Genomic DNA, 21446 nt, shown 5'->3' on the forward strand with positions numbered 1-21446 from the left:
TCATGTTTGTAATGAAAAGGCGGTTGTTAGTTCACAAACATCCATGCTGTACATTTTACTCAATTCCCAAACTATTTTCCCAGAAATGAGTTGGTTAAAAAGCCCGCAAATATTTCATTATCATCCTTGTGTCCATGAATCGACTAGTCAGGATGCACAAACCTTTGGCCCAGTTTGTTCATGGCTGCAATCGTTTAAAACTTGCTCTGTCAGCAAAGCCTGTCTGCATTCTCACTGGCCCGTTGGTTCTGCTGCGTGTGTCGAGAGCTTCATGCAGGAAACATTGTTTCCCCTCACCAGGATTTAAGTGAGACCTACTTTATGAACCCAAATATTTTTTCTCTTTCATGTATTTGGCACATCATGGCACATCTTGTAAATGCGCATAATGTTGTTTTGTGTTTTTCATTATTTCGTTCCATCTCAATGATGTTAAGGTTCAGTCCATTTTTATCTACATTTCATTGAATTGTGTTCAATTGTTGCACAGCTAAATTGTATCGTCTTTGGTGCCCGAAAGGTTAGTAACTCCATCAGCAGCTGAGCTGTGTTGCTCTCTTGCATTTATTTATTTTAGTTCCTCAATCGCACCTTGAGGTGTCTGGGTCTGAGAGCTGCTCAACTTTCTGCTGACACCAGCTCTTTTACCCAGTGGCCTGTTTGTGGTTTCAGTCAATAGGTTTTTCACTTGCAGCCTGGTAAATGGTTTTCCATCCCAACATCTCATGGGACCACTGAGCTTGAAGCCCCACACTCATGAGGGAGGGGCGAGCTTCAAGGATTCAAGGCAGAGCCACTGGAATATTATGTAATGAAACAGTATATTATATCGCCTCCTGACCATGGAAGGGGTCTTGTTGTCTGGTGGTCTGGTAAGTCCCATGGAATATGGAGGCCCTTGAAGCTGTGGAGCCTTACATGCCTTACAGATGCAAATTGTGACCGTATGGATTTCAGCTCTCTGAAAGACCACAAGAGGTTTCCACAACCACTGTCCTCTTAGCTTTGAAAGTATCAGGCTTCTTGGAACAAGAACAAGAGGCCCTCAGCTTGATCTTAAGAAGTGAATTATGAGCGACAGTCTGTAAACCTTCAGGTCCAGGAGGACCAATCCAGAGCAAGTCCAGAGAGCAGGGATCCCCAAGCCCCTTCCTATAGACAGACAAGGAAACAGAAATGATTTAATTCATAAAGACCGTATGTTCATGTGGGAACCTCTCATCATACTCATGATGACATGTGGAAAAGGACCTTTATAAGGCATCTTTTGATGCTCATATTTATTATGTCATCTATTTAAATAGGTTTATGTCTTTGTCTTCTACACCAGGATCAACTCGCAGCAGACATGTACAGTTTTTTCTCCAAAGAAGGAGACTATGCCTACTACTTTGTGACGGTGAGTGGAGTGTATCCCAAGTGTCCATTGGTGTGTATCAGGATATATCACACTTAAACTTTACTGGTGTTCTGTGTTGCCACAGCTCTTAGAAGCTCAGGCCGACTACCACAGAAGATCTCTGGCACTACTGGAGAGTGTGCTGCCAACGATCCGGTCCCAGCAAGGTAAGAGACTTGCGCGCACGCTGGCACCTCTTGAACACTCGACAGCAATCCAAACAAGAAGCCACTGTGCACTTCATCGTTACAACATGCTCATGGACAGGCTCACACTTCTCAAAACTGGCTTTTTCCAGTTGGACGCCAGGGTGAGAACATTGAGGAGTTGTTTTGGGGTATAAACAGCTTCCTTTCCAGCTGACTCTGGGAAATTAATCTGCACCTTTTAAGCTACGTCAGTGGCGTCTGTTTTCCTGACTCCTGGTCCACCGCTCCCTCACATGTGGCTGCCGTTAAAGCCAGTAAATGCCCCCAAACATTGAAGAATTGTCTGTCGTTTCCACCAAAGTAACTTCACTAAATCATGCAGCTTTCTCTGTGGAGGTTTTGTCTTTTTAGAGCTGAGTTGTCTTCCTGCTGCAGACACATGTGTTCTGAGCCAAATGAGCTCGGTCTCCCAGCATGAGGCATGACTCGCAACACTCAGCTCACACACACACACACACACACACACACAGATGAGGAAACGATCTCACCAGGAGCATGTGGTTATTATTTGACAGACCCTGGAGGGGCAGCGAACGCTGGTTAGAGGCCGTGTTGTCGGCAGCAGATGTGAGACACCAGTTTGTTCACATCCAGTTTTTTCAGGAAGAGGAACTGAGTTTTCTTGTGGAGGCAACATGCAGTTATGTCAGATTGTTTAAAGTATACCTTTTTAATAATAAAATTATATATTAGTGACAAAAGTGTTAAACAGCAATAATAGTTAAGTAGTTAAAGTGTGAAAATAAGTGAAGCTCATGTTAGGTCATGAGGGAGTTAAACATAGCAGTAGTTATGTACATACAGCTGAAGGTTTTATGACGACATGTAAATTGTCATAAATCCTTAAGTAAATGTCATGATGGAAAGTACAGTATGGTACAAGAACAAGCTAAAAAGAAACAAAGTACCAAATAAAACATTCAGAGGAAATATCAGGCAAAACTGACCCATGTACTCCACATTTAGCCTGCATTCTAAGAATAGTTTTCACAAGTCTGATATTTGGTCATAACCCTGACAACTTTCTAGTCCATGTTCAAATGGCTTTTACTCCCTCATTGGTGTCCCGCAGAAGAGTGATCCACCTTAATGACAAAGAAAACACTCCACACTTGCCCCTGTTTCAGATTCCTGGATGGAAAAGCCGGCTTTTGGTTCGGCACTGGACGATCACCTTAAGAGAAGTGGCCGAGAGATTGCGCTCCCTTTGGAGGCCTGTGTCATGATGCTTCTGGAAACTGGCATGAAGGAGGAGGTAAGGCCTTGTGGATGAAGCTCAGGCATCTCTGTTTTTGTGTGTTTAAAAAAGGCGTCCTGCAGTTACGTCCGAGCTTTTCCCTGTCGAGTCCATTGTGTTGTAGTTTAAAGAAGAGCTTTGTTGACATGCCAAAGTAAAGAGCTGCAGTTTGTTTGTTTGCATTTCATTATGTGCAGCTGCTTTTTGGAAGCCATTTGAACAGAAGAGTCTGTGAGCGAGTGTCAGGCGTGTATCTGTGTGCACGTTTAGGTTTCATTGAAAGCAAAAAGCTCTATTGTGCACTGTGAAAGGCTGCTTGCATCCAAGCTGGCAGTAACAGTGTGTGTGTGTCTTTTGTACACCAGGGTCTGTTCAGAATCGCTGCAGGAGCCTCCAAGCTAAAGAAGCTAAAGGCAGCGCTCGACTGTTCTACATCACAACTGGAGGAGTTCTACTCCGACCCCCATGCTGTGGCTGGTAGGTTCCATGTCTGAGCTGGTTTTAATTGCCAAGTGCTACACTTCTGACCTCTTCTTTCTGATGTTTCTGACCCCTAAATCTTAATCACATCCGAAAACAGTCATGTCTTATAACCGTCTTCTGATTTATGCTAGTGAATTATTTGCAATTTTAGGTCCTCAGAGAGCCGTTTTGATGCTCCCATGTTGCCATTCACGTTAGAGACCAAGTGGTATGAAACAGTCGCTCAAATTTAAGCTTTCAATCTCTTGTTGTAGTAGAATTTGTTATGGAAAATTTGGGTAACACAAGTCTAGGCCCTCAACTGTTGGTTCAGTTCTGATTTTGAATCAAGAGTTTATTGTGTGAGTGTCAGCTTTCCTGTCTACGGAAATCCATGTGTGGTCACATGATCCAGTGTCACTTTGGAGATTTGAGTACTTCCAGATGCCGAGTAATGATATGAGTAATTCATACCATAACAACCATTTTGAATTATATATCTTGAATTATCAATCTTTATTTATTTTTTGAAGCTCCAAAACATGCAAACATTTACAGACTGTACCATTTGTGTCCTCTCTTGGGTTAACTTGTTGTGCTTCCTTGTCTATGCAAACATTGTTTGATTGTTTTTGTTTTGCTGTGACTTGAACACCACCACAGTCATTATTTCAGAGCACTCTCATGAATTTTTCTTCATTACTTTGTATTAATAGAAACTTAAAAACTTGATGCTGTAAACCAGTTTACGCACTTCATGCATTTCAAATCTAGAGTGGGTCGGTGCTGACTCTAACGCAAGAGGAAGGTTAAGTTCCAAATCGTTTGCGATTGAGCTGGATCTTGAGAAATGATACATTTCAACTGCTCTTAAGATACAATTTATGTCCTGATCTATTGAAAGAAACTAGTATCATGCTCCACTGGGATCTAGTATCACTTTACCAGCCTCAGAAATGAGCGTCGCATCGGGCCTTTATGAATACTGACCTGATCCATTCTTACAGCCACTTCATCTTATCTTTGTGTGTTACGGTGTCATGACTACCACGACAGTATTCTGTGTGGAAGCTTAATGGTTTGAATAAACCTTCATCTGTGGAAAAATGTAATACATCTGCATCATACGCATGTTCTTCAGTGTCGATGTATTGTTTTTATATGTCAGATGGCGGAGAGAAGTCACTGTACTTTTGCCATCACCATCTCTCACGGGATCCATTGAAAATTTAAAGCTGAGCTGTCGTACCTGCTTGAGGTCCAATTGTGGTTGTGTTTGATCTTAAGAAAGAGCTTTGCTTTCCTCAGGGGCGCTGAAGTCCTACCTGAGGGAACTTCCCGAACCTCTGATGACCTTCCAGCTTTACGATGAATGGATCCAAGCCTGCAGGCAAGACCTCTTACTCTGAGACTTGCACATGGAGATGAGGTGATTGCAGAGGATTGAACGATCTGTCCTCTCTCTCTTCAGTATCTCGGACCCGGACAAGAGGCTGCAGGCACTCTGGGTCGTCTGTGATCAACTACCAAAGAGCAATAAAACCAACTTGAGGTCAGTGACCCCTGATTATTACCTGTCATCGGACATGATGTTCATGCTGTCATCTGTGTGTCTGCAGGTATCTAGTCAAGTTTCTGGCCAAACTGGCTCAAGAGAGTGAGGTGAACAAAATGACTCCCAGCAACATCGCTATCGTGCTCGGCCCAAACCTGCTGTGGCCCAAGACTGAGGGGTAAGGATGAGGATGATGATGAATTTATCTGCCTCTAACAGTGTGTTTTAGTGTTTTTTGGTCCACGTTCATTCTGTTCTACTGCTCTTCCAAGAGGCCCGAATTTAATGTGTCCAGTCAACTTCAGAGACTTTCTGGTGAAGTCTTGTGAAACCAGTTTGTCTGTGTTCTGTCCACTCAGGAGCCTGGCAGAGATGGCAGCAGCGACTTCGGTTCATGTGGTGGCCATCGTGGAGCCCATCATCCAGCACGCAGACTGGTTCTTTCCTGAAGGTGGGCCCCGAGTCCGAGTCTGATTCGATCTGAAAACGTTTTGTTGCCAATGACCACGCTAGTGCTTCTCCTGCTAGTTGTGTCAATGTTTGACTGACTCACTGAGTTCCGGACTGAACGGATGGGAGCTTGTTTGTCGATTGTTATTTGATAGATGAGCGCCTGTGATGAACTTCGAACTTTCCTCTGTTGTTCCTTTAAAAAAAAAATAATGTATGGCACCACCTGCTGGAGTGGATCATTGAAATCACCTAAATAATTTAGTACATTTTGCATGTAAAATGTTTTGAATGCAAATTTCCCAGTATTTGTAGAAATATAAATATCAAAGCCTGTGTTTGTTGTGTTGTATTCATTAGTCTGTCTTGGGCGATAAATCTCTATGCCTTAAAATCATAGACTGACAATTCCAGTTATTTGAAAGCTTTATCAGTAGCTTTAATTTGTCCGTTATTGACTCCATAACATTAAGGTACATATGTCTAATGTGTGTGATGTGTTTCCTCATTCTTCCTGAAGTATCCCTCCCTGTTTGACACCAAAAATATTGGTGCCAAACAGGGATCAATGTGTGGTTTCAATCCTCGCACCCAGTCACGTGGTTGACAACAGTGTTGTAGCAAGAATATTGTACAAGGTTTTTTTTTTCTTCATCTTACAGATGTGGAGTTCAACGTTTCTGGCATGTTTGCGATGCCGACTCCTGCGTCCAACCACAACAATCACCTGGATTATGAATGTGGCACTCTTGAGAGGAAGCGGCCGGGCAGCATGGTCGGACCAGAGAGTGACGGCACACGCAAAGAAGGGTACTGACTGCAGGCTGAAGACCTTATGTTGCAGTCAGAGTTTTATGTTTTCAGGAACAATGATAAACACACATCATGAGACTATATAAAGTTTGTAAAAAATACTATACTACGACTACTACTACTACTGCTACTACTACTACTACTAATAATAATAATAATAATAATAATGTCAAAACGGACGTTACATAGTACTACACAGTTATTACACTGCAGTAAACACAAACCTAAAAGATAAGGTCCGCCTAAAACATTACCTTGAAGCCCAAGGTTCATAAACTGACTTGTATATGTATGATATATAATAGCTATTTAAATGATTCTGCTGGAACACAAAATAACGTTCTAATTGTTCGAATTTAATCTCAATCGGTTCCTCCACTAGATGGTGCTATTTAGTACCGACACATTGACTTGACACGAAGCCTGTGGAGCTCTAGTTGTGTCATGAATCTGCATCCCTCCAGCACATGAACTGCCTCGCTGTCTTTCCCTGTGTGCTGTCAGCTTTCACTGGTCTCAGTCCTGTTGGTCAATGTTCTGATCCAAGCTCTCACTGTCTCCTGTCCTCCACTAGCACCCCTAACAAGCACTCGGAGCACAGCCTTCGTAGAGGCAGTAACACCTTAGGTAGAAAGCAGCACACCTCACCAGCCTTCCAGCCTCCTCTGCCCCCAGTGGAGGCTCCGCTGCAGGGGCCAGGAGTTGGGCAGGTCTCCCAGCCCTCTGCTGACACTCCAGCTCCAGCGGGGGGTTTGGGGTCAGACACCTCGCAGCTGGCTGCTCTGGCAGCAGCTCAGCAGCTGCTAGTGCAGCCCACTGAGGAGCAGAGGTAAGAGCCTCCGCCTCACCGGCCACACCAACACGTTTGTCCGCTCTGACTTCGCATAAAGTTCAAGCCCACTGCATATTAGCACAACAAAGCTGCCTGTCTTCCTGCACCCGTCTTCTGCTGCCCAATAATCACAGGAATTTCTCTCTGAATAGAATCTTTGATTGTTGTGCTGACGTTTGCATTGAGCTGAAGCTGATCTGACGGAGCACGTCAGCTACACCTAATGCATTGCTAAAGTTCCTAACCGTAACTTAACCACATCCCAACTCACCGTCTGCTGTGGTGCATCTTCTTCAGACTGTTTCTTTTGCTTTGGTTTCATCTCTGCAGCAACACAAAGCAGCGAGACGCCGCCTCCACACCGCTTCACCAGAGGAATGGGTCTCTCGGGGGGAACCAGTCTGCTGGGCAGCTTGGTTCTGTCACTGGCTCAGCTTCCTTGGGGCCCAGTCCACACATGATGCGCAGAGGTAAACCCCCAAATCTTGTTGAGCTTTAACAGTGACGTGGAGACAGTTTGCAAAACGACAGTGGTGATGCTGTTGCTGCAGTTTGACAGACACCTCTGTGCAGGTACAAAGAAACAAGCTCCGCCCCCTCCCAAACCCCCCAACCCTCCCCCTGGCCAGCCGAGCAGCTCAGTGAGTCAGACCTCCTCCTCCTCGGGTCCCTCTCAGTCCCACAGCCCCACGTCCAGACCCGCATCCAGCCACTCCCCTTCGTCCCCCAACTCTCCGCCCTCGCAGCCCTGCACCACCCCAAGACGCCATTCCAACAACCAGCCCCCAATCCAGGCTCCCAGCCACCCGCCGCCGGAGCCCCCACAGCAGCACAGCGCAGACACCTCACCTCCAGACACCCCCAACCCACCTGACACCCCTCCACCCTGCACGGCTGCCACCTCTCAGGATGCCCCCCCACCGTCGCCGTCCCCCTACCCTACTGGTTCGTTGCCACGCCCCCGGCCAGTCCCAAAACCGAGGAACCGACCCAGCATCCCGCCGCCACCGCAGCCCACCGCCACATCCGGCGACAGCAATGGCATCTGTGCAGCCGCCTACAAAATGATGGGTGAGAACCTCCAACCCCCATTTAGTCGCCAGTTGTTGCTTCAATGGCTTGCTAATATGCTAACGTGCTAATGTGCTGTTACCTTCACAGGCTAACCCAGAGCTCAGGTTTGTTCACGTTTGTTTACATGTATGCACCACCACTTTGTGTCGGGTCACGTGACTCTGTTTGCTGTGGTTACTCTCACTTGTGGACCTAGATTCAGAGGGTGCGAAATGTGAAGCCTAGCTGGGTGCACCAAGTAAGAGCAAGCTGTGATGTAATGTAATATCTGGATGATGAGCCGCTACTTTTTCCTCGTGGTCGTAACCCTGTGCCATATACAGCAACGCTGCTAATATAGGGATTTTTTACAGGCTGAAGAGCCAAAATTCAAAACTAGTTAAGAAGTGATCCTCATACATTTTTAAGCCACTGACCTTTCCACGGGGCAGACAGCACCACTGCACCGTTGCGATTTATATATGGACAATATCTGTCGTGGCTGCAGCTAATATTCTTGTTTAGCCTCTTGACAAGCCTGTAGCTCCTGATAGGCCTTTGACTTCTGGCTTCCTCGCTGCAGTAGCTTATGTTATTGAACTCGCGTTCAATCAATCGATAGTTTCCCTACTGATACTCAACCCAGTGCATGATGGTTAATTCAGTTCATTGTTATCCGGCATTCTTAAGTTGTGGAGGTGGTCTTGCCAAGTGGCCGTCATCCTTGACTGTTTTATTTTTTTATTTAACTAACCCTTGTTTCTGTTACCGTCTTTGTCGCAGTTTCCTGTCTGCATCTTTGCTGTGGTCTACAAGCTTCGCTAGCTTAAAGCAAAGGAGCTGCTATGTCTTCTAACCTGTTTTCTCATTGGAGTCTTTGATTTATCATTGCTGCTTTTTAGCCAACACATTGACCATTTTTCAACCAGGCCACTCACAAAATGTAGCTGTTACTGCGGCGACTTTGCAAGACCCTTATTAAAGCTGCTGTAGGTGTGAATGCTGTGAGGCCTTGGTGTGTGTGTGTGTGTGTGTGTGTCAAAGCTGTTCCTCCCATATCTGAACAAAGCAGATACTGCAAAAATGAGTGAAAATCCAGAGGCTTTCTTCCATGCTTTTGTTTCTGCAGTAAATGGTTTGTGAGTGGCGGCCCGTTGCAAATGAAGCAAGGACCTCCTACTTTTGTATGGCAGACCATGGCAACTAATTTTGAGTTTGGTTGCACTTAACCGAGGCTCACGCAAATTCTGAATGTGCTACAGTTTTTCTGAGCGCATCATAGGAGAGACGGCGATTGTGTCTAGAAAGCTGGAGAAAATGGCTTTTCCATGACGCATCGCTTTCTCACAGCGAGAGAGGAAAAACTAAAGTTTGCCTTACATCTTCAGGCCACCCTGAGAAGCTGGAATAGGATAAGATAAGAAAAATGTCCAAGACCAAGCACAATAGTTGTGAATGCTGGACTTAATAAGATCAACTCTGAGGAGGATGTGTGTTTAATGTGTGGCATTAAACACACATTCTCGCCAATGTTGCTCAACTCGACAGGCCAAGTGAGTTGGTGGTTGAGTGTCACTCATGGCTGCTGGCTGCTGTGAGACCATGGTTCAGCTAGTGTAGCTTCTGCGCTTCACTACTGGTGTGAGTCTCCACTTGTCCTCATTTCTGCTCACACACTGGTGATGCCACTCTGAGGTGGGTGTGTCAAACCTGGTGACTCTCAAAAGTCTGGTGGTCTGAGGCAACAACAAACCAGCATGATGGTAAAAGAACCAGGCTTTGCTTTGACGCCGCTGCACGTGTTTGTCATGATCCATGGCTGAGTTGTGTGTTTGTGTTGTGCGTGTGCACGTCAGTGTAACTCCACTCTTCTCTCCCCAGATCCTGCCATGACGTTCAAAGGTCTGAGTCGAGCACTGGTGCCCGAGTTAGCTGCAGACCAGCAGCCGGCGGCGGCTCTGCTGACTCTGAAGGACTGTGAGCTGGACTCGGAGAGCACCGTCTTATAAGAGGAACACACACCGTCACACACACACACACCCGTCATTAACAAGCCAGTTTGAATCGCTCTCTAACTGAAGACATGGATGTCCAATCTGCTGCCGTCTGTGGGGCATCAGCGCCCCCTGTGTGTCAACACGAGCAGCTGCAGAAAAGTGTGTTACAGCATCAGTGTGAAGAGGAGCTCGGGCTGCGCTGCCAACAAGTGTGTGTGGGCAGGTGACGTGCGTCTTCATTGTTACCACATTGCCCTTGACACGAAGTCACGGAGGAGGAGTCGAAACCAAAAGTGCACAAAGTGTAGCTGCCGACTGCAGGTTTCCAGTCTCCAACGACACTTGTGTTGTTCTTGATAAACTTAAAAGCAACTTTGCTCTTTATTGTATTTATTTACCGAGTTAAAAACAAACACATTCCCAGTGGCTTAACACAACGATGCCGTCTGTAACTGTAAATAATGAAGTGAAGCTTCTGGTGTTTTGGCGAAGGGTGTTGCAGTATTTGACATGGAGTGGTGACAGAGGAAGAGATATTGTGTTTTGGTTGTCAGTATTTCTGCCTTAATTCTCCACCAGACACATGATGGAATGTAAAACTCGGGCTCCAGTCCAGCTGAGCCAAGGACACTGTGGTGTCGCGGCGGTGATGTCAGGACTGGTCCAAATGGAGTGAACAAAAGTTTATTTTGATGCAGCGTTGGCTTCCCGAGTCGCCACGGTACCATGAACGGTTGAAAATGTGGGTGGATGTTGGGTGTCTCACCATCCTGTCTCTCTTATCTCGCTGCCTTATCTCTGCGCCTCGGCACAAGCGCACACAAACACACACGCACAACATTTAACCAAGTGTGGTGAAGCTGCATTTTTGAACTGAACTCAGATTTTGTATGTTGTTGCCTGTTAAATATAAAGTTATATTCCAAAGAAATAAAGTATATGACAAACTGAGGTTCTGGTGTTGGATGTGCGTGCGAAATGATCTCGGAGTGAAAAACAAAGAATGTTAATGCGGAGATGAAAATGTGAGTTCATTGCTGGCGTGCTAAAGCTAAATACAACCTGAAAGAGATGATCACGGTGTTTTATGTGAAATACTTGAAAATACTAAGTAATTAAAAAGTATAAATAACTTGCTGATGCTAATGCTGGAACACTAAACACCTAACCCTGGATTAAGAACCGAAATGACAGCTATAAAGACAAAAGTAGACATGATTTATTTCGACAAATATCCAGTGTTTGCTACCAGCTGTACATCTCCTAGTGCACTAACATGCTTCAGACTGGGCGACAGTCACGACACGTGCAGCAGCCAGATGTTTGAGCAGATGTGGCGAAAGAAATATACAAAACAGACAAAAAAAACTGCATAGCATAATTTACAATCTCATAAATTCCAACATAAATTACAACACAAGCTACTGAAGTCATGTCGCCATGACGACAAGCAGGGAATTCACATTTACAGTTTTTACATCTTTAATTATACACAGGTTATTTACTTGTATTTTGGGAAGTGTCCTTCAAAAATACGACGTGTTCTGTTTCACCATCTTTCATCACATTCACTCGGAGGAGAAATAAAGTTATGTGCAAATATTTAGCTTAGCATACAGACAAGCTTCCCGTCACTGAACCTGATGCTCCAACAACATAACAAACATGGTGACTGACTCTGAGCTGCTGCGACACATCAAAATAGTTCTGACCGATTCTCCCAACATCTTGGTCAACACAAGGATATTAGTACTCGGTACTTGTGTTACTGAGGGCTTTGAATCCTAATCATGTGGTTGAAACACTCGACAAATAACTTGGTCCAACGGAAATGAGAATCACGACCATAACTTCTAAATCTCTGCAGAAGCTTTGGTCTCAAATCTCATTTATGATCAGTGATGTCTCCTTCACTCTTTGTGTTGTATAGTGGTTCAGTTGTGTTTGTGACTGACAGGATGAGTTTACCCTTCTGCCCTCAAAGTCTCATCCTGGTCTACAGTTTTGCACCTCAACTATACTTGGTTATGACCACTAGAGGTCACGATCGACCCCAAAAATGAATCCGTCATTTTCAGCTGTCGAGATCTTGAGCCAGCTGCAGGATATAGCTGCAGCTGATCTAAATATGAGTTTGAGGCTTTTTGTGCAGCAGACTACGCAGGTGTTTGTGTCATGCTTGTGAAGTGACTTTAAATATAAATCTGATCTTCATAGTTTTTAAATCCCGTATCCTCCACCTCCGGACGCAGAACCACCTCTCAGCCCTGTTGTTGCAGAGTGAAAGTAGAGTCCGTCATCTACCAGGCCAGAGGAGAGGACAGTCTGGGGCTTCTTGGGCTTCTTGGGTCTTCAGGGGTCTGGGTCTCATTCAGCGCCCTCTGGAGGTTTGGAGTGAGCAGACGTGAGACAACATTGATCCCACTGAAAGGCTATGACTCACCTCAAACTTGGAGATAAAGTCAGCAAAGATGGCAAAAAAGGATTCTGTGCTGGTGGACTTGCTGTCCTCTCCGAAGAAGGAGGCCACGTTGGAGAACTCCTCCATGGTTCGGGTCTGCAGAGACTCCAGGGACTGGATGGCAGGGTGGCTGTTCTCCAGGAAGTTCTGTGGTTGACAGGTGAGATCTTGTTGGTTGTGGCCTGTGCTGGTGGCCTTCAGAGGACCAGGACTTACGCTCATGACAGAGGAGAAGTGGTCTTCAGAGGTGGGGGGGATTTTCAGACAGGCTGTCCTGATGTCCTGGACGGTGGAGTGGATGTCACTGAGCTCTGAGGTGATGACTCGCTGGTTCACTGGAGAAAAGAAGGATTGTGTCAAAGCCTGAAGGTTGTGTTTCACTTCAGTCACTACGCTGCAGAGTCCTGGTCTGAAATTGCCTCACACATTGTGTGACGGACGGACGTAATGGTGAGAAAAGTGGAAGGTTTTAAAAGCCGGGCGGAGGTAACGTACGAGTCCAGGAGCAGGTAGAGCAGCTGGTGGCAGGAACAGGTTGTTCTGCGCTAAAATTAGCACCCGACAGGAACATTCTGGCGAAAGCGAATGTGGACGTACCCTTGGCAGCGAGGGGAACGGTGGTGAGGTCGCTGGAAAAGTTGAGCAGCTCGGGAAAGTGCTGGCACAGAGACTTGGCCAGGATGTGAAGGAAGGTGGATTTGCCGTCCACGGTTTTGGTCGTGCTCAGCTGCAAGAGAGACGGGGTCAGCGGCGCGAAAGTCGGCAGAGAGGGTCAAACCCACCTCGGTCAGGAAGTTGATCTTGAAGCCTGTGGTCCTGCTGCTCTTGGGTTGACCGTTGTTCAGGTAATTCCCCATGGCCAGGACGAACTGCTTGGAAAAAAGAGGTGGTTAACACTCAGGTTGAGAGACAGGGTGCAGTGACCTCCACACCGCTAGGGGGCGTTACCTCGAGGATTTTAGCCAGCTTCTTGCTGGTCTTCAGCTCGACTGAGGCCTTGTAGATGTAATCAAAGGCCAACTTCATCTCCTCCGTCCGCTCCTGCAGGGTGGTCTTGAAGTGCAGGCTCCTCAGACGAGTCTTGTACTCAGGCACCATCAGCATCTGACAGATCCAGAGGACAATCGGACTTCAGTCACTCCCACCGCAGACGAGTGTCATGTGGAGTAGCAAGTGTGACGCAGCAGAGCTACGGCTGGGACTAAGCTGTTGCTGTGGACACCAGTGCACAGCATGGATCGAGTCCATGACCACCGCACCTGGAAGCTGAACTGGTCGGGCTCGCTCAGTTTGGCCGGGTCCTGGTCAAACTGCTCGTACTGCTTGATCTCGTCCTCGTCCGGAGCGTAGAGCAGCAGCTGCTTGATGTGGGCCGGCTCCAGTCGCTCGGTGGTCATGTTCATCAGCACCTGCTGGAGCTCGGCAGGGGAAAGCTTCAGGTGGGCGATCAGGATGGCTGCGCAGCGCGGAGGGAGGACAGACAGTGGGTTTTTATTTTTATTGAGAACATGAATTACTATCCAAATAAGCCGCAGTGCCATATGTGTGGACGGAATTTGGTTTTGATACTCACATGCGTTGTAGGCCTTCTTGTGCGAGAGAATCTCCACCGTGTCTTTCTTCTTTAAGTTCTCCGGCGCAAAGGCTGGTTCTGGAGGGGAAACTGATCATTTTAACAAGAGTGTGAGAGCGGGTTCTCCCGGCACCAGGGAAGCATCAGACACTTTCAGACACACACAAACATCACAGCACAACTGTGCCGCCTCTCCTGTCCTGATGGTGGCAGGAGAGGCCAGAGTGAGTGGATGGGGTGGGGAAGGGGTTAGGGGCGGGTATGGTGCCTGATGGAGAATGGAGCAGCTCCAAAGAAGCTTATGGAGAACATCACAACTGAAAGCACAAACACAACAAAGTCAGTCAAGGGTTACAAGGCACGAAGGATGAGTAGGAACCACACTATCAGGCGGATGTTTATCATTCTTGACAAAAGATGCTGTGAAAAATTAGGAAGCTTAAAAGCTTAAAATAATACTGCTCAGAATAAAAATGCACACTCCGCAAAAGGCTTCAACATATGTATCCTGCACCTGCTTTGTTCAAGTGCTGTATATGACCTAGCTTTGCTAAGAACTGCTGCCTCTTCAGCGACAGAGAGCAAATGGCAGTTTCCCCAGCTGAGAGAAGCATGTTTTGCTTCAGGTGACGGTACAAGCATCAGCATTATCATCGTGAAGAACACTTGCTTCTACCGTTTGTCTCCACACCAGGGTCAGCAACACACAACAGGAAGTCGACAGAGGCTCTTATAGAACGGCAGGATTGAGGGTCACACACGCCAACGACTTACTGGATCTGCGTTGTGTTCCGAAGTGCAGATCCAGGTCCATGTACTTGACCATGTCTGTGAGCTTGTCGTAGTCAGAATCCTCGCCGAGCTGAGGGCACAGAAGGACTCCGATATCAGCCTGGACTCTGTAGCCGCTGTCTCACCTTTTGTTACTCACTGAACATTGACAAAAACAAGACTTGTGATTTAATGGCTGTGACTCATCAGTGGCAAGTGGATTGAGTGGGCCCTGTCCAAGAGCGTGGGCCGGTCAGCGTGGGTGGAGTGAGACGCACCGGTGAGGCTCCGTCTTTGTTGGCGCCAGTGATCCGTTAACACTCTGATATTTTTAAGATGTAGATGAAGGACTCACCTGACCCCAGATGGTTCCCTCTGAGTTCTCCACCTGCTCCCAGCGCAGGCGCTTCACACTCATGTGGTTGGTGTCGGAGGCATGTGGGCTGGATGCAGGCAGCGGAGGGGGGTCGCACGGTGGGGGCAAGGGTGGTGGAGGGGGTGGCGGGGCCTGCTCCAGTAATGAAACAACATTTAGCAATTACAGGTCGTGTTTCAGGGCAAAACCTTGGAGGAGGAACACGGTGTTCTATTGGGCTATTAAGTCGACAACAGGAAATGCTTTGGGACAGCATCACATTTCCAGCAACATTGTTGCCAGTCATTTTTGTATTTTGTGTCATAGAAATAGACATTCTATTTTACCATTCCACAATGGCACGCCTTAAATTAACAATCTTTTCAACTATTAATGTTTCATTGTGTTCTTTTAAATGTCTTAAAGTCTTGAATGCAACTCCTTAAATTCCCTAAAGCATTCATTTCCTTAACATGGGTTTTTCCCGACGATGCTGTCCAAACCTGTGGTGTGTGAAGAGGTATTGCTATAAACTATGAAGCATGCTAATATTTACAATGTGTGTCACTAAAATACAAATATAGCTCCTATATTTACCTATCGAAAAATTCAACTCAAATTAACTACCATGAAGAGCTCAATGAGGAACTATGACCACTACATTTCTACAAAAGTGTCAGCAGGATTTACATTTACTTCAGTCTCAGACCTTACAACGAGAACCACGCTCATACTGGTAGGGTTACCTGGGTTGGCTGAGGCTCCTGCCGGGGGGCATCGAAAGACGTACTGTGACCAGCGCCGAGGGAGGACTGGGAGGTCAGAGGTTTGGAAGGGGTCGGAGAGACTTTGGAGTTCTGGCTAAGACACTGTGAGGAGCTGTGATCTTGAAGTGAGGGTGGCAGAGGACCCTGGTAGCTGTGTTGATGGTGAAGCTGGTGGTGTCTCTGGAGGACCAGGTGGCTGGGTCTGTTGATCTGGGGGGACGGCTGAGGGGACGTCTGGCGGAGGGGCTGCGGCTGGCTGAGCTGCCGTGGTAGGTAACGGGAGGAGCGGAGGGTGGTGGTATACCCAATCCTGCTGGATAACCTTGTCTTGTCCCCCTCTTCTCTCCCCGGCAGAGCTTTGCGAGGGGAACGGTGAGACAAGAGGGTCCTCAGCGGAGGGGGAGGAGGGGGGATGATGGGATGGTGCGGCTGGAAGGGCATTCGGCTGCGGGGGACGTGTTCTGGGGAGAAGCGAACAGGTGGCAGGGTGTCAGTGAACTGGACCGGGGGCGGTATAACAGACTGGAAGGGCGGGGGAGGAGGTGGACTCTGGGTGGGAGGAGGTGGGATGTGTTCGGATTCAGAGGAGTAGGACGGAGAGGAGACTTCGTCGCTGCTGCAGTGATCTTCACTGCTGCCACTGCTGAGCTGCCGAGGCAGGAGACCCAGTTCCTGCTCCTCCTGAAAGCTCATCTGGAGGGAAGGAAGAGCCACGTCAGGAGGTGCGGCTTACTAGTCATATGGATACTGACTAGCAGATGACCACATGCAGTTAAAAGATGCCAACAATTTCTAGTAATATTTGAAACTGAAAACCTTCTTCGACACTTGATACACATACTGTAGTTTTACTAAATAGTGGCAAAAGAATGAATTGTCATACTTACCATATTTACCTTTTGAAATAACATTTAACACACAAAAATGTTGCTGTTCATCGAAAATAAACAGCAAAAAAAATGATAATCTTGAGTATCAAATCTGCTTACTTGCACAGATGTAGTTGAAAGATTTGTGACTGAAGACAGACAAAACGCATTTGTCAACACTATTGTTGTTGTTGTTGATGATGTTCTGGTTCAGAGTTGAAAATTGGTGAAGCAAAGTGGAACAACACTATAGTATTTTACAAAATTAGAATGCCTTAGCTACTTGGAGACACAGTAACAGTTGAACTATTTCAACATTTTACTGAATCAAAATATGGGGTTAGGTTTTAATGACAAACCAAGGACAAAATCAGAAACACAAAATTTTAAATTACTTCAAATAATACTGAGTTATTACCATATTTATTACCTGTAAAATTTGACAAAAAACTACAGTACCTACCGTAATATATAAAATCTAAATCAACCAAATAAACTCAAATAAACAAATGATTGAATGTCACAGACTGTGTAATTGGAGTCATGAAAACATTTGTCACAAGTTTCCATCCTGCACTGAACTTATGTCTTATATTGCTTGTCAGGAACAAGCAGATATAATAGACTGCAGCGCAAGACTGAGACAGACAACTGACAGTTACACCTCATCCTCTGTAACCATGACAACCATCTGAATATATCTGTCATGTGTCCCTGGTATGTTTATTGCAGTTCTTTTTTTAAACATAAACTCTAATGACGGATTCATTAGAAAACAGATGATTTGTTTTTGTCGGTCGTCCTGTTTGTGTGAGTCGTGAGTGATATTTGGTATTGGGCTCCCCCACCTCCTCATAGTCGTTCTCTCCAGGTATGAAATCGTCCCTCAGGGTGACCCTGTGACCCAGCTGCTCACTGAGGGCATCCAGGAACTTGTCCGTGTCGCGGCTGCGTGGCGGGCGTGAGAAGGTGAACAGCTTCTTGCGGCGGTTCAGCGTGTTGGGACCCCCGTCTGGGTGCTGCGGAGAAGCCGGCGGGCTCTCCAGGCTAACGTATGGGTTGGAGTCCACGCTGCTCTGGCGGTGGATCTCATACACGGGCGTAGGGAGGGGCTCTTTCCAGGACAGGGACAGCGCAGACTTGCGGTTACCTGCGACAACCGGACACGTGAGAAACAGAGTGATAACTCCACAACAGGTTTGATCTGAGATATTAATGTTGATAACAAACGCACTGGTCAGCACACAACCCTGCTAGGTCATGTAATATAGAGGAAACAGCAACACAACCCAGAACGACAGCTCATGTTGTGTCTTCCGCAAAGTACCTGCAAGAGGTGGGAGCGTGAGGGGGGAGAGAGCGCGACTGTAGGCCTCAGTCTGCCCCGGACCCTTGTGCTCTCCTGCGGTGCAGGTGTGCAGTGGAGACACACTCTTGCCCGTGTACACGTTCTCCAGCTCTGTGTACACACCTGTCATCTATGGATGGAGGCAGCAGCGTCTGGTTAGCACTTTCTTTGAAGGTCTGTGACAACTACGAGCTATTCACAGTATATATTTAGCAGCATATACTGAATTGCTGTAATTACCAGCAGACCTTCAACGACCAGAGAGCACAAGTCACATGACAGGCATTGGTAATGCCACGAAAGCAGCCGTTGTACCTACATGACTGAGGTCTGGAGACTCGGGGAAGGAGGTTCCATCTCCAGACTGCCTCTCCTCCGAGCTGCCTGATTCATCCACATGAATCCCTGCAGCAGATAAAGCATGAACAGTGACGTGCAGACGGACGGAAGCCACCGGCAAAGCAGGACAGGCAATAAAGCGATGACAATGACAAATCGCCTCCATCTTTGTTGCAGATCAACACAATTCTGTCCGTTTGTGATCATGCCTTTTTGTGCTGGGTGAGGCCGTGTTCACTACAACATGTACTGTAAACCACATGGGAGCACCAGACCTTACGTAACACAACCTCATATTTCATGTGTGCTTGGGCTGAGAAATAGAGTTTGGTTCCAGTGGGAATAGTTGACAGTGGAGAAACTGCTGAGGAGGGTGTTTGTGATTTATTACATCGTCTGGCACTGCAGTCACTGACGGCGACGTGGTCTAGTGTGAGGACGCATCACAGCCACTTCCAACTCATTCACAGTTCTTAGATTAGATGAGATGTCCTGTATTTGTCCCACAGTGTTAAACCCAAAAGTTCCTGTGGAGTCATCTTACAGACTAGAAGGCATCTATTTGGTGGTGCTTCTACAAGGGTTCTGTTTCAAACAAAGGAGGAGAGATGCTTAGAAATTAACTATTAACACTGTACTGTACGGAAAGTCAATTTGTTGAGACTGTATTGCCTAAAATCCAACAATTCAGTTCACATTTTGTCTCTATAAAAAAACGGTGCTCAGTAGTCGTCATAGAGGGAATAATATGAGCCACTGAGGGGACAATTCTGACATTTAAATAAGTTTATTCCTCATGTCTTCTAAGTTGTTTATGCACTTCTAATAGAGGAAGTCACCATACTTAAAAACAAATGTCAGTGCACTCACACAGCGTTGTCGCCAACAACCCTCCCCATTTGTCCCCATGACAACAGGACAAAGTCTCTGCTCAGAGGTAAAAGGCTGGAGAGATCTCTGTATTAGTGGGCTACTTGTGCGTACCCATGCCCAGGTGGGTCCCAATGATGCAGTCGTCGGAGCTCCTGTCTCGGATGATGCCGCGATACGGCGTCCCTGATACCCGCACAGAGCTGCTCCTCCTGTGGTGCTCCGAGCCTGCGTCAGGTTCTAACACCGCTGCATTACACATCAACAACATTAACACAAGCCAAGTGCATTGTATCTACTGTATGTTGCTCAGACAGAGGAGTTCTCTTTCTTAGTGTTTTTAATGCTCCGTGCAGACAAACTTGAGTCGCCTCACCGCTGCTTTTGAAGCCAAGGAAACGTGAGAGCTTGTTCTGGCAGCGCTCCTGCTCATCGTATGTCAGGAGTTGGTAAATGAACTGCCAAATCAGCTGTTTGGCCGGAGTGTCCAACACTGGGAACACATCAACAATCAGCGTGTCCACGTTCCTGTAAAAACACAGGGCGGACCACAAACATTTAAATGGAGGAACGTAGGTACCGGAATACAGAAGACTGAATTGCCTCCGAGGTTTGCTTTTAATTAAAGTGAGAAAATCTCATTCTTTTCTAAAACAACAAAACCGATCGATAGTTCTTTTTTAAACTTTGTGCGGCTGCTCTGTGTATTGTTATCCTCTCAGTACTTCATCCTTTGTTAGTGGGACAGTTGCTCCGCCTTCCCTCATGCAGGCAACATCTTCACCGAGAAGGTTTCCAAGGCAACTGCTAATATTCCGCACTCATGGACGTTGCTTGTATAAGGTGCGAGCCTGGTCCCTTCTTTGCTGGACAAAGTTGCAGTGCTTGGCTCCATCTGGAGTGTTTGTGAGCCTCCTTCAACTAGGGACACAACTCGGAACAGACAAGCTTTCTATATTCTCTCTTGGAGCCTGTATTCTTGGCTGTGACTAATAAGTATGTCAGGAAGAATAGTAGCCAAAGTTAGGTTTCAGGTGGGTGCCTCTCTTTTTGGGATGCTCAAAAACATGACACTAACATTAGAAATTCATGGAAACTGTACTGGGTAAGTATGAACAAAAAACTCTGATGCAGCATGAGCTCTGGCCCCAGCCTCACCTGTGCTGGAAGAAGGTCTCCAGGGACTTGCAGACAGTGTATCTCTCCTGGATGGTCAGTAGATGCTCCAGCTGCTGGCTGAAGGTGCGTCCGTGCACTTTGATACTGGGGGGCAGAATCTCTGCCACCCACTGAAGAGAACTGAGAGCTGGAGATCTGCGCAGCAGAACCACCAAATTACTGAACTACGGCAATACATATTTATTAAATCCACAGCAGACAACAGATTCTATTCATGGGTAATTGTTGGGTGTGTTGTGGTGAGGAGGTTTTGGTCGCAGCAGAAAATGTCAACCATAAATGTCAGCCTGTTATCAGAAGCGTACCTGGAGCGTGGCAAAGTGGTGGGCATGACGGTGGGAGGGTCGTCTGGGTCCGTGAGCTCGGAGGAGCAATCCGAGGGGCCCTCCTCGACAACCAGAGTGGGCATGGCCCCGCTACCCTGCAGCATGGACACCACCTTCTCATGGGAGCATTTTCTGCAGAGAGTGAAATACAGATAAGTTATGGTGAGTTTGTGCCCTTGAAATATGTTCTGGTATTTAAAAGCTGGGCAACACACGTCCTTGCCAATGTTCTGAAAGAGCACATTACAAAACAAGCAAGTCTTCACCCAGGTAGGCAGCCATTTGTTCCACAGCAGAGTCCGTAATAAATAAAATAAAATTACTAATGCAAACATTTTTTTAAATATTTTTATATTATATATTTTAATTTTACATTAATAAATATATATTTTTATCATCAATGCAACCACGTCGAAATCTGGTTAATATGATATATGATTTAATATTTCTCTAATAGATCTCTTCACTCCTGAACACCAGCAATTGATGGAGTTGGTGTCAACAATAAATGGCATCTCAAGAGAATGAGATGAGATAAACTTTTGACATGATGGAGTTGCGTACTAATATTTACACTCACT

General features: G+C 46.5%; 2 protein-coding genes across 15 annotated transcripts in view; one reads left to right on the plus strand and one right to left on the minus strand.

Annotated features, from left to right (window-relative positions):
- Positions 1-11074, plus strand: part of arhgap17a (Rho GTPase activating protein 17a) — a 29475-nt gene extending 18401 nt beyond the window's left edge. The window contains exons 9-22 of one of the 4 annotated variants that reach the window (XM_053860554.1): positions 1331-1399; positions 1485-1566; positions 2736-2863; positions 3211-3322; positions 4616-4697; positions 4779-4859; positions 4927-5040; positions 5222-5313; positions 5975-6122; positions 6700-6954; positions 7288-7427; positions 7531-8028; positions 8119-8135; positions 9892-10038. In XM_053860554.1, coding sequence (XP_053716529.1) covers positions 1331-1399; positions 1485-1566; positions 2736-2863; positions 3211-3322; positions 4616-4697; positions 4779-4859; positions 4927-5040; positions 5222-5313; positions 5975-6122; positions 6700-6954; positions 7288-7427; positions 7531-8028; positions 8119-8123 — 1806 coding nt within the window. In that variant the 3' untranslated portion in view covers positions 8124-8135; positions 9892-10038. Of the gene's footprint in view, positions 1-1330; positions 1400-1484; positions 1567-2735; positions 2864-3210; positions 3323-4615; positions 4698-4778; positions 4860-4926; positions 5041-5221; positions 5314-5974; positions 6123-6699; positions 6955-7287; positions 7428-7530; positions 8029-8118; positions 8136-9891 lie in introns of all 4 variants that reach the window. The other 3 variants (XM_053860536.1, XM_053860544.1, XM_053860564.1) reach the window with 3 other exon arrangements.
- A 130-nt stretch (positions 11075-11204) lies between these two features.
- Positions 11205-21446, minus strand: part of grid2ipb (glutamate receptor, ionotropic, delta 2 (Grid2) interacting protein, b) — a 30234-nt gene continuing 19992 nt past the window's right edge. For 6 of the 11 annotated variants that reach the window (XM_053860471.1, XM_053860490.1, XM_053860480.1 and 3 more), the window contains 18 exons: positions 20845-20997; positions 20519-20674; positions 19737-19888; positions 19475-19609; positions 18471-18556; positions 18131-18281; positions 17652-17953; positions 15914-16627; positions 15168-15320; positions 14816-14903; positions 14042-14131; positions 13728-13924; positions 13417-13572; positions 13251-13340; positions 13066-13195; positions 12685-12803; positions 12451-12615; positions 11205-12388 (listed from right to left, as the gene is read on the minus strand). In XM_053860471.1, the coding sequence (XP_053716446.1) occupies positions 12308-12388; positions 12451-12615; positions 12685-12803; positions 13066-13195; positions 13251-13340; positions 13417-13572; positions 13728-13924; positions 14042-14131; positions 14816-14903; positions 15168-15320; positions 15914-16627; positions 17652-17953; positions 18131-18281; positions 18471-18556; positions 19475-19609; positions 19737-19888; positions 20519-20674; positions 20845-20997 (3118 nt within the window). In that variant the 3' untranslated portion in view covers positions 11205-12307. The remainder of the gene's footprint in view (positions 12389-12450; positions 12616-12684; positions 12804-13065; positions 13196-13250; positions 13341-13416; positions 13573-13727; positions 13925-14041; positions 14132-14815; positions 14904-15167; positions 15321-15913; positions 16628-17651; positions 17954-18130; positions 18282-18470; positions 18557-19474; positions 19610-19736; positions 19889-20518; positions 20675-20844; positions 20998-21446) is intronic. The other 5 variants (XM_053860463.1, XM_053860523.1, XM_053860448.1 and 2 more) reach the window with 3 other exon arrangements.

Source organism: Synchiropus splendidus, chromosome 1 (genome assembly GCF_027744825.2).
Source record: "Synchiropus splendidus isolate RoL2022-P1 chromosome 1, RoL_Sspl_1.0, whole genome shotgun sequence".
Classification (NCBI taxonomy): Eukaryota; Metazoa; Chordata; class Actinopteri; order Syngnathiformes; family Callionymidae; genus Synchiropus; species Synchiropus splendidus.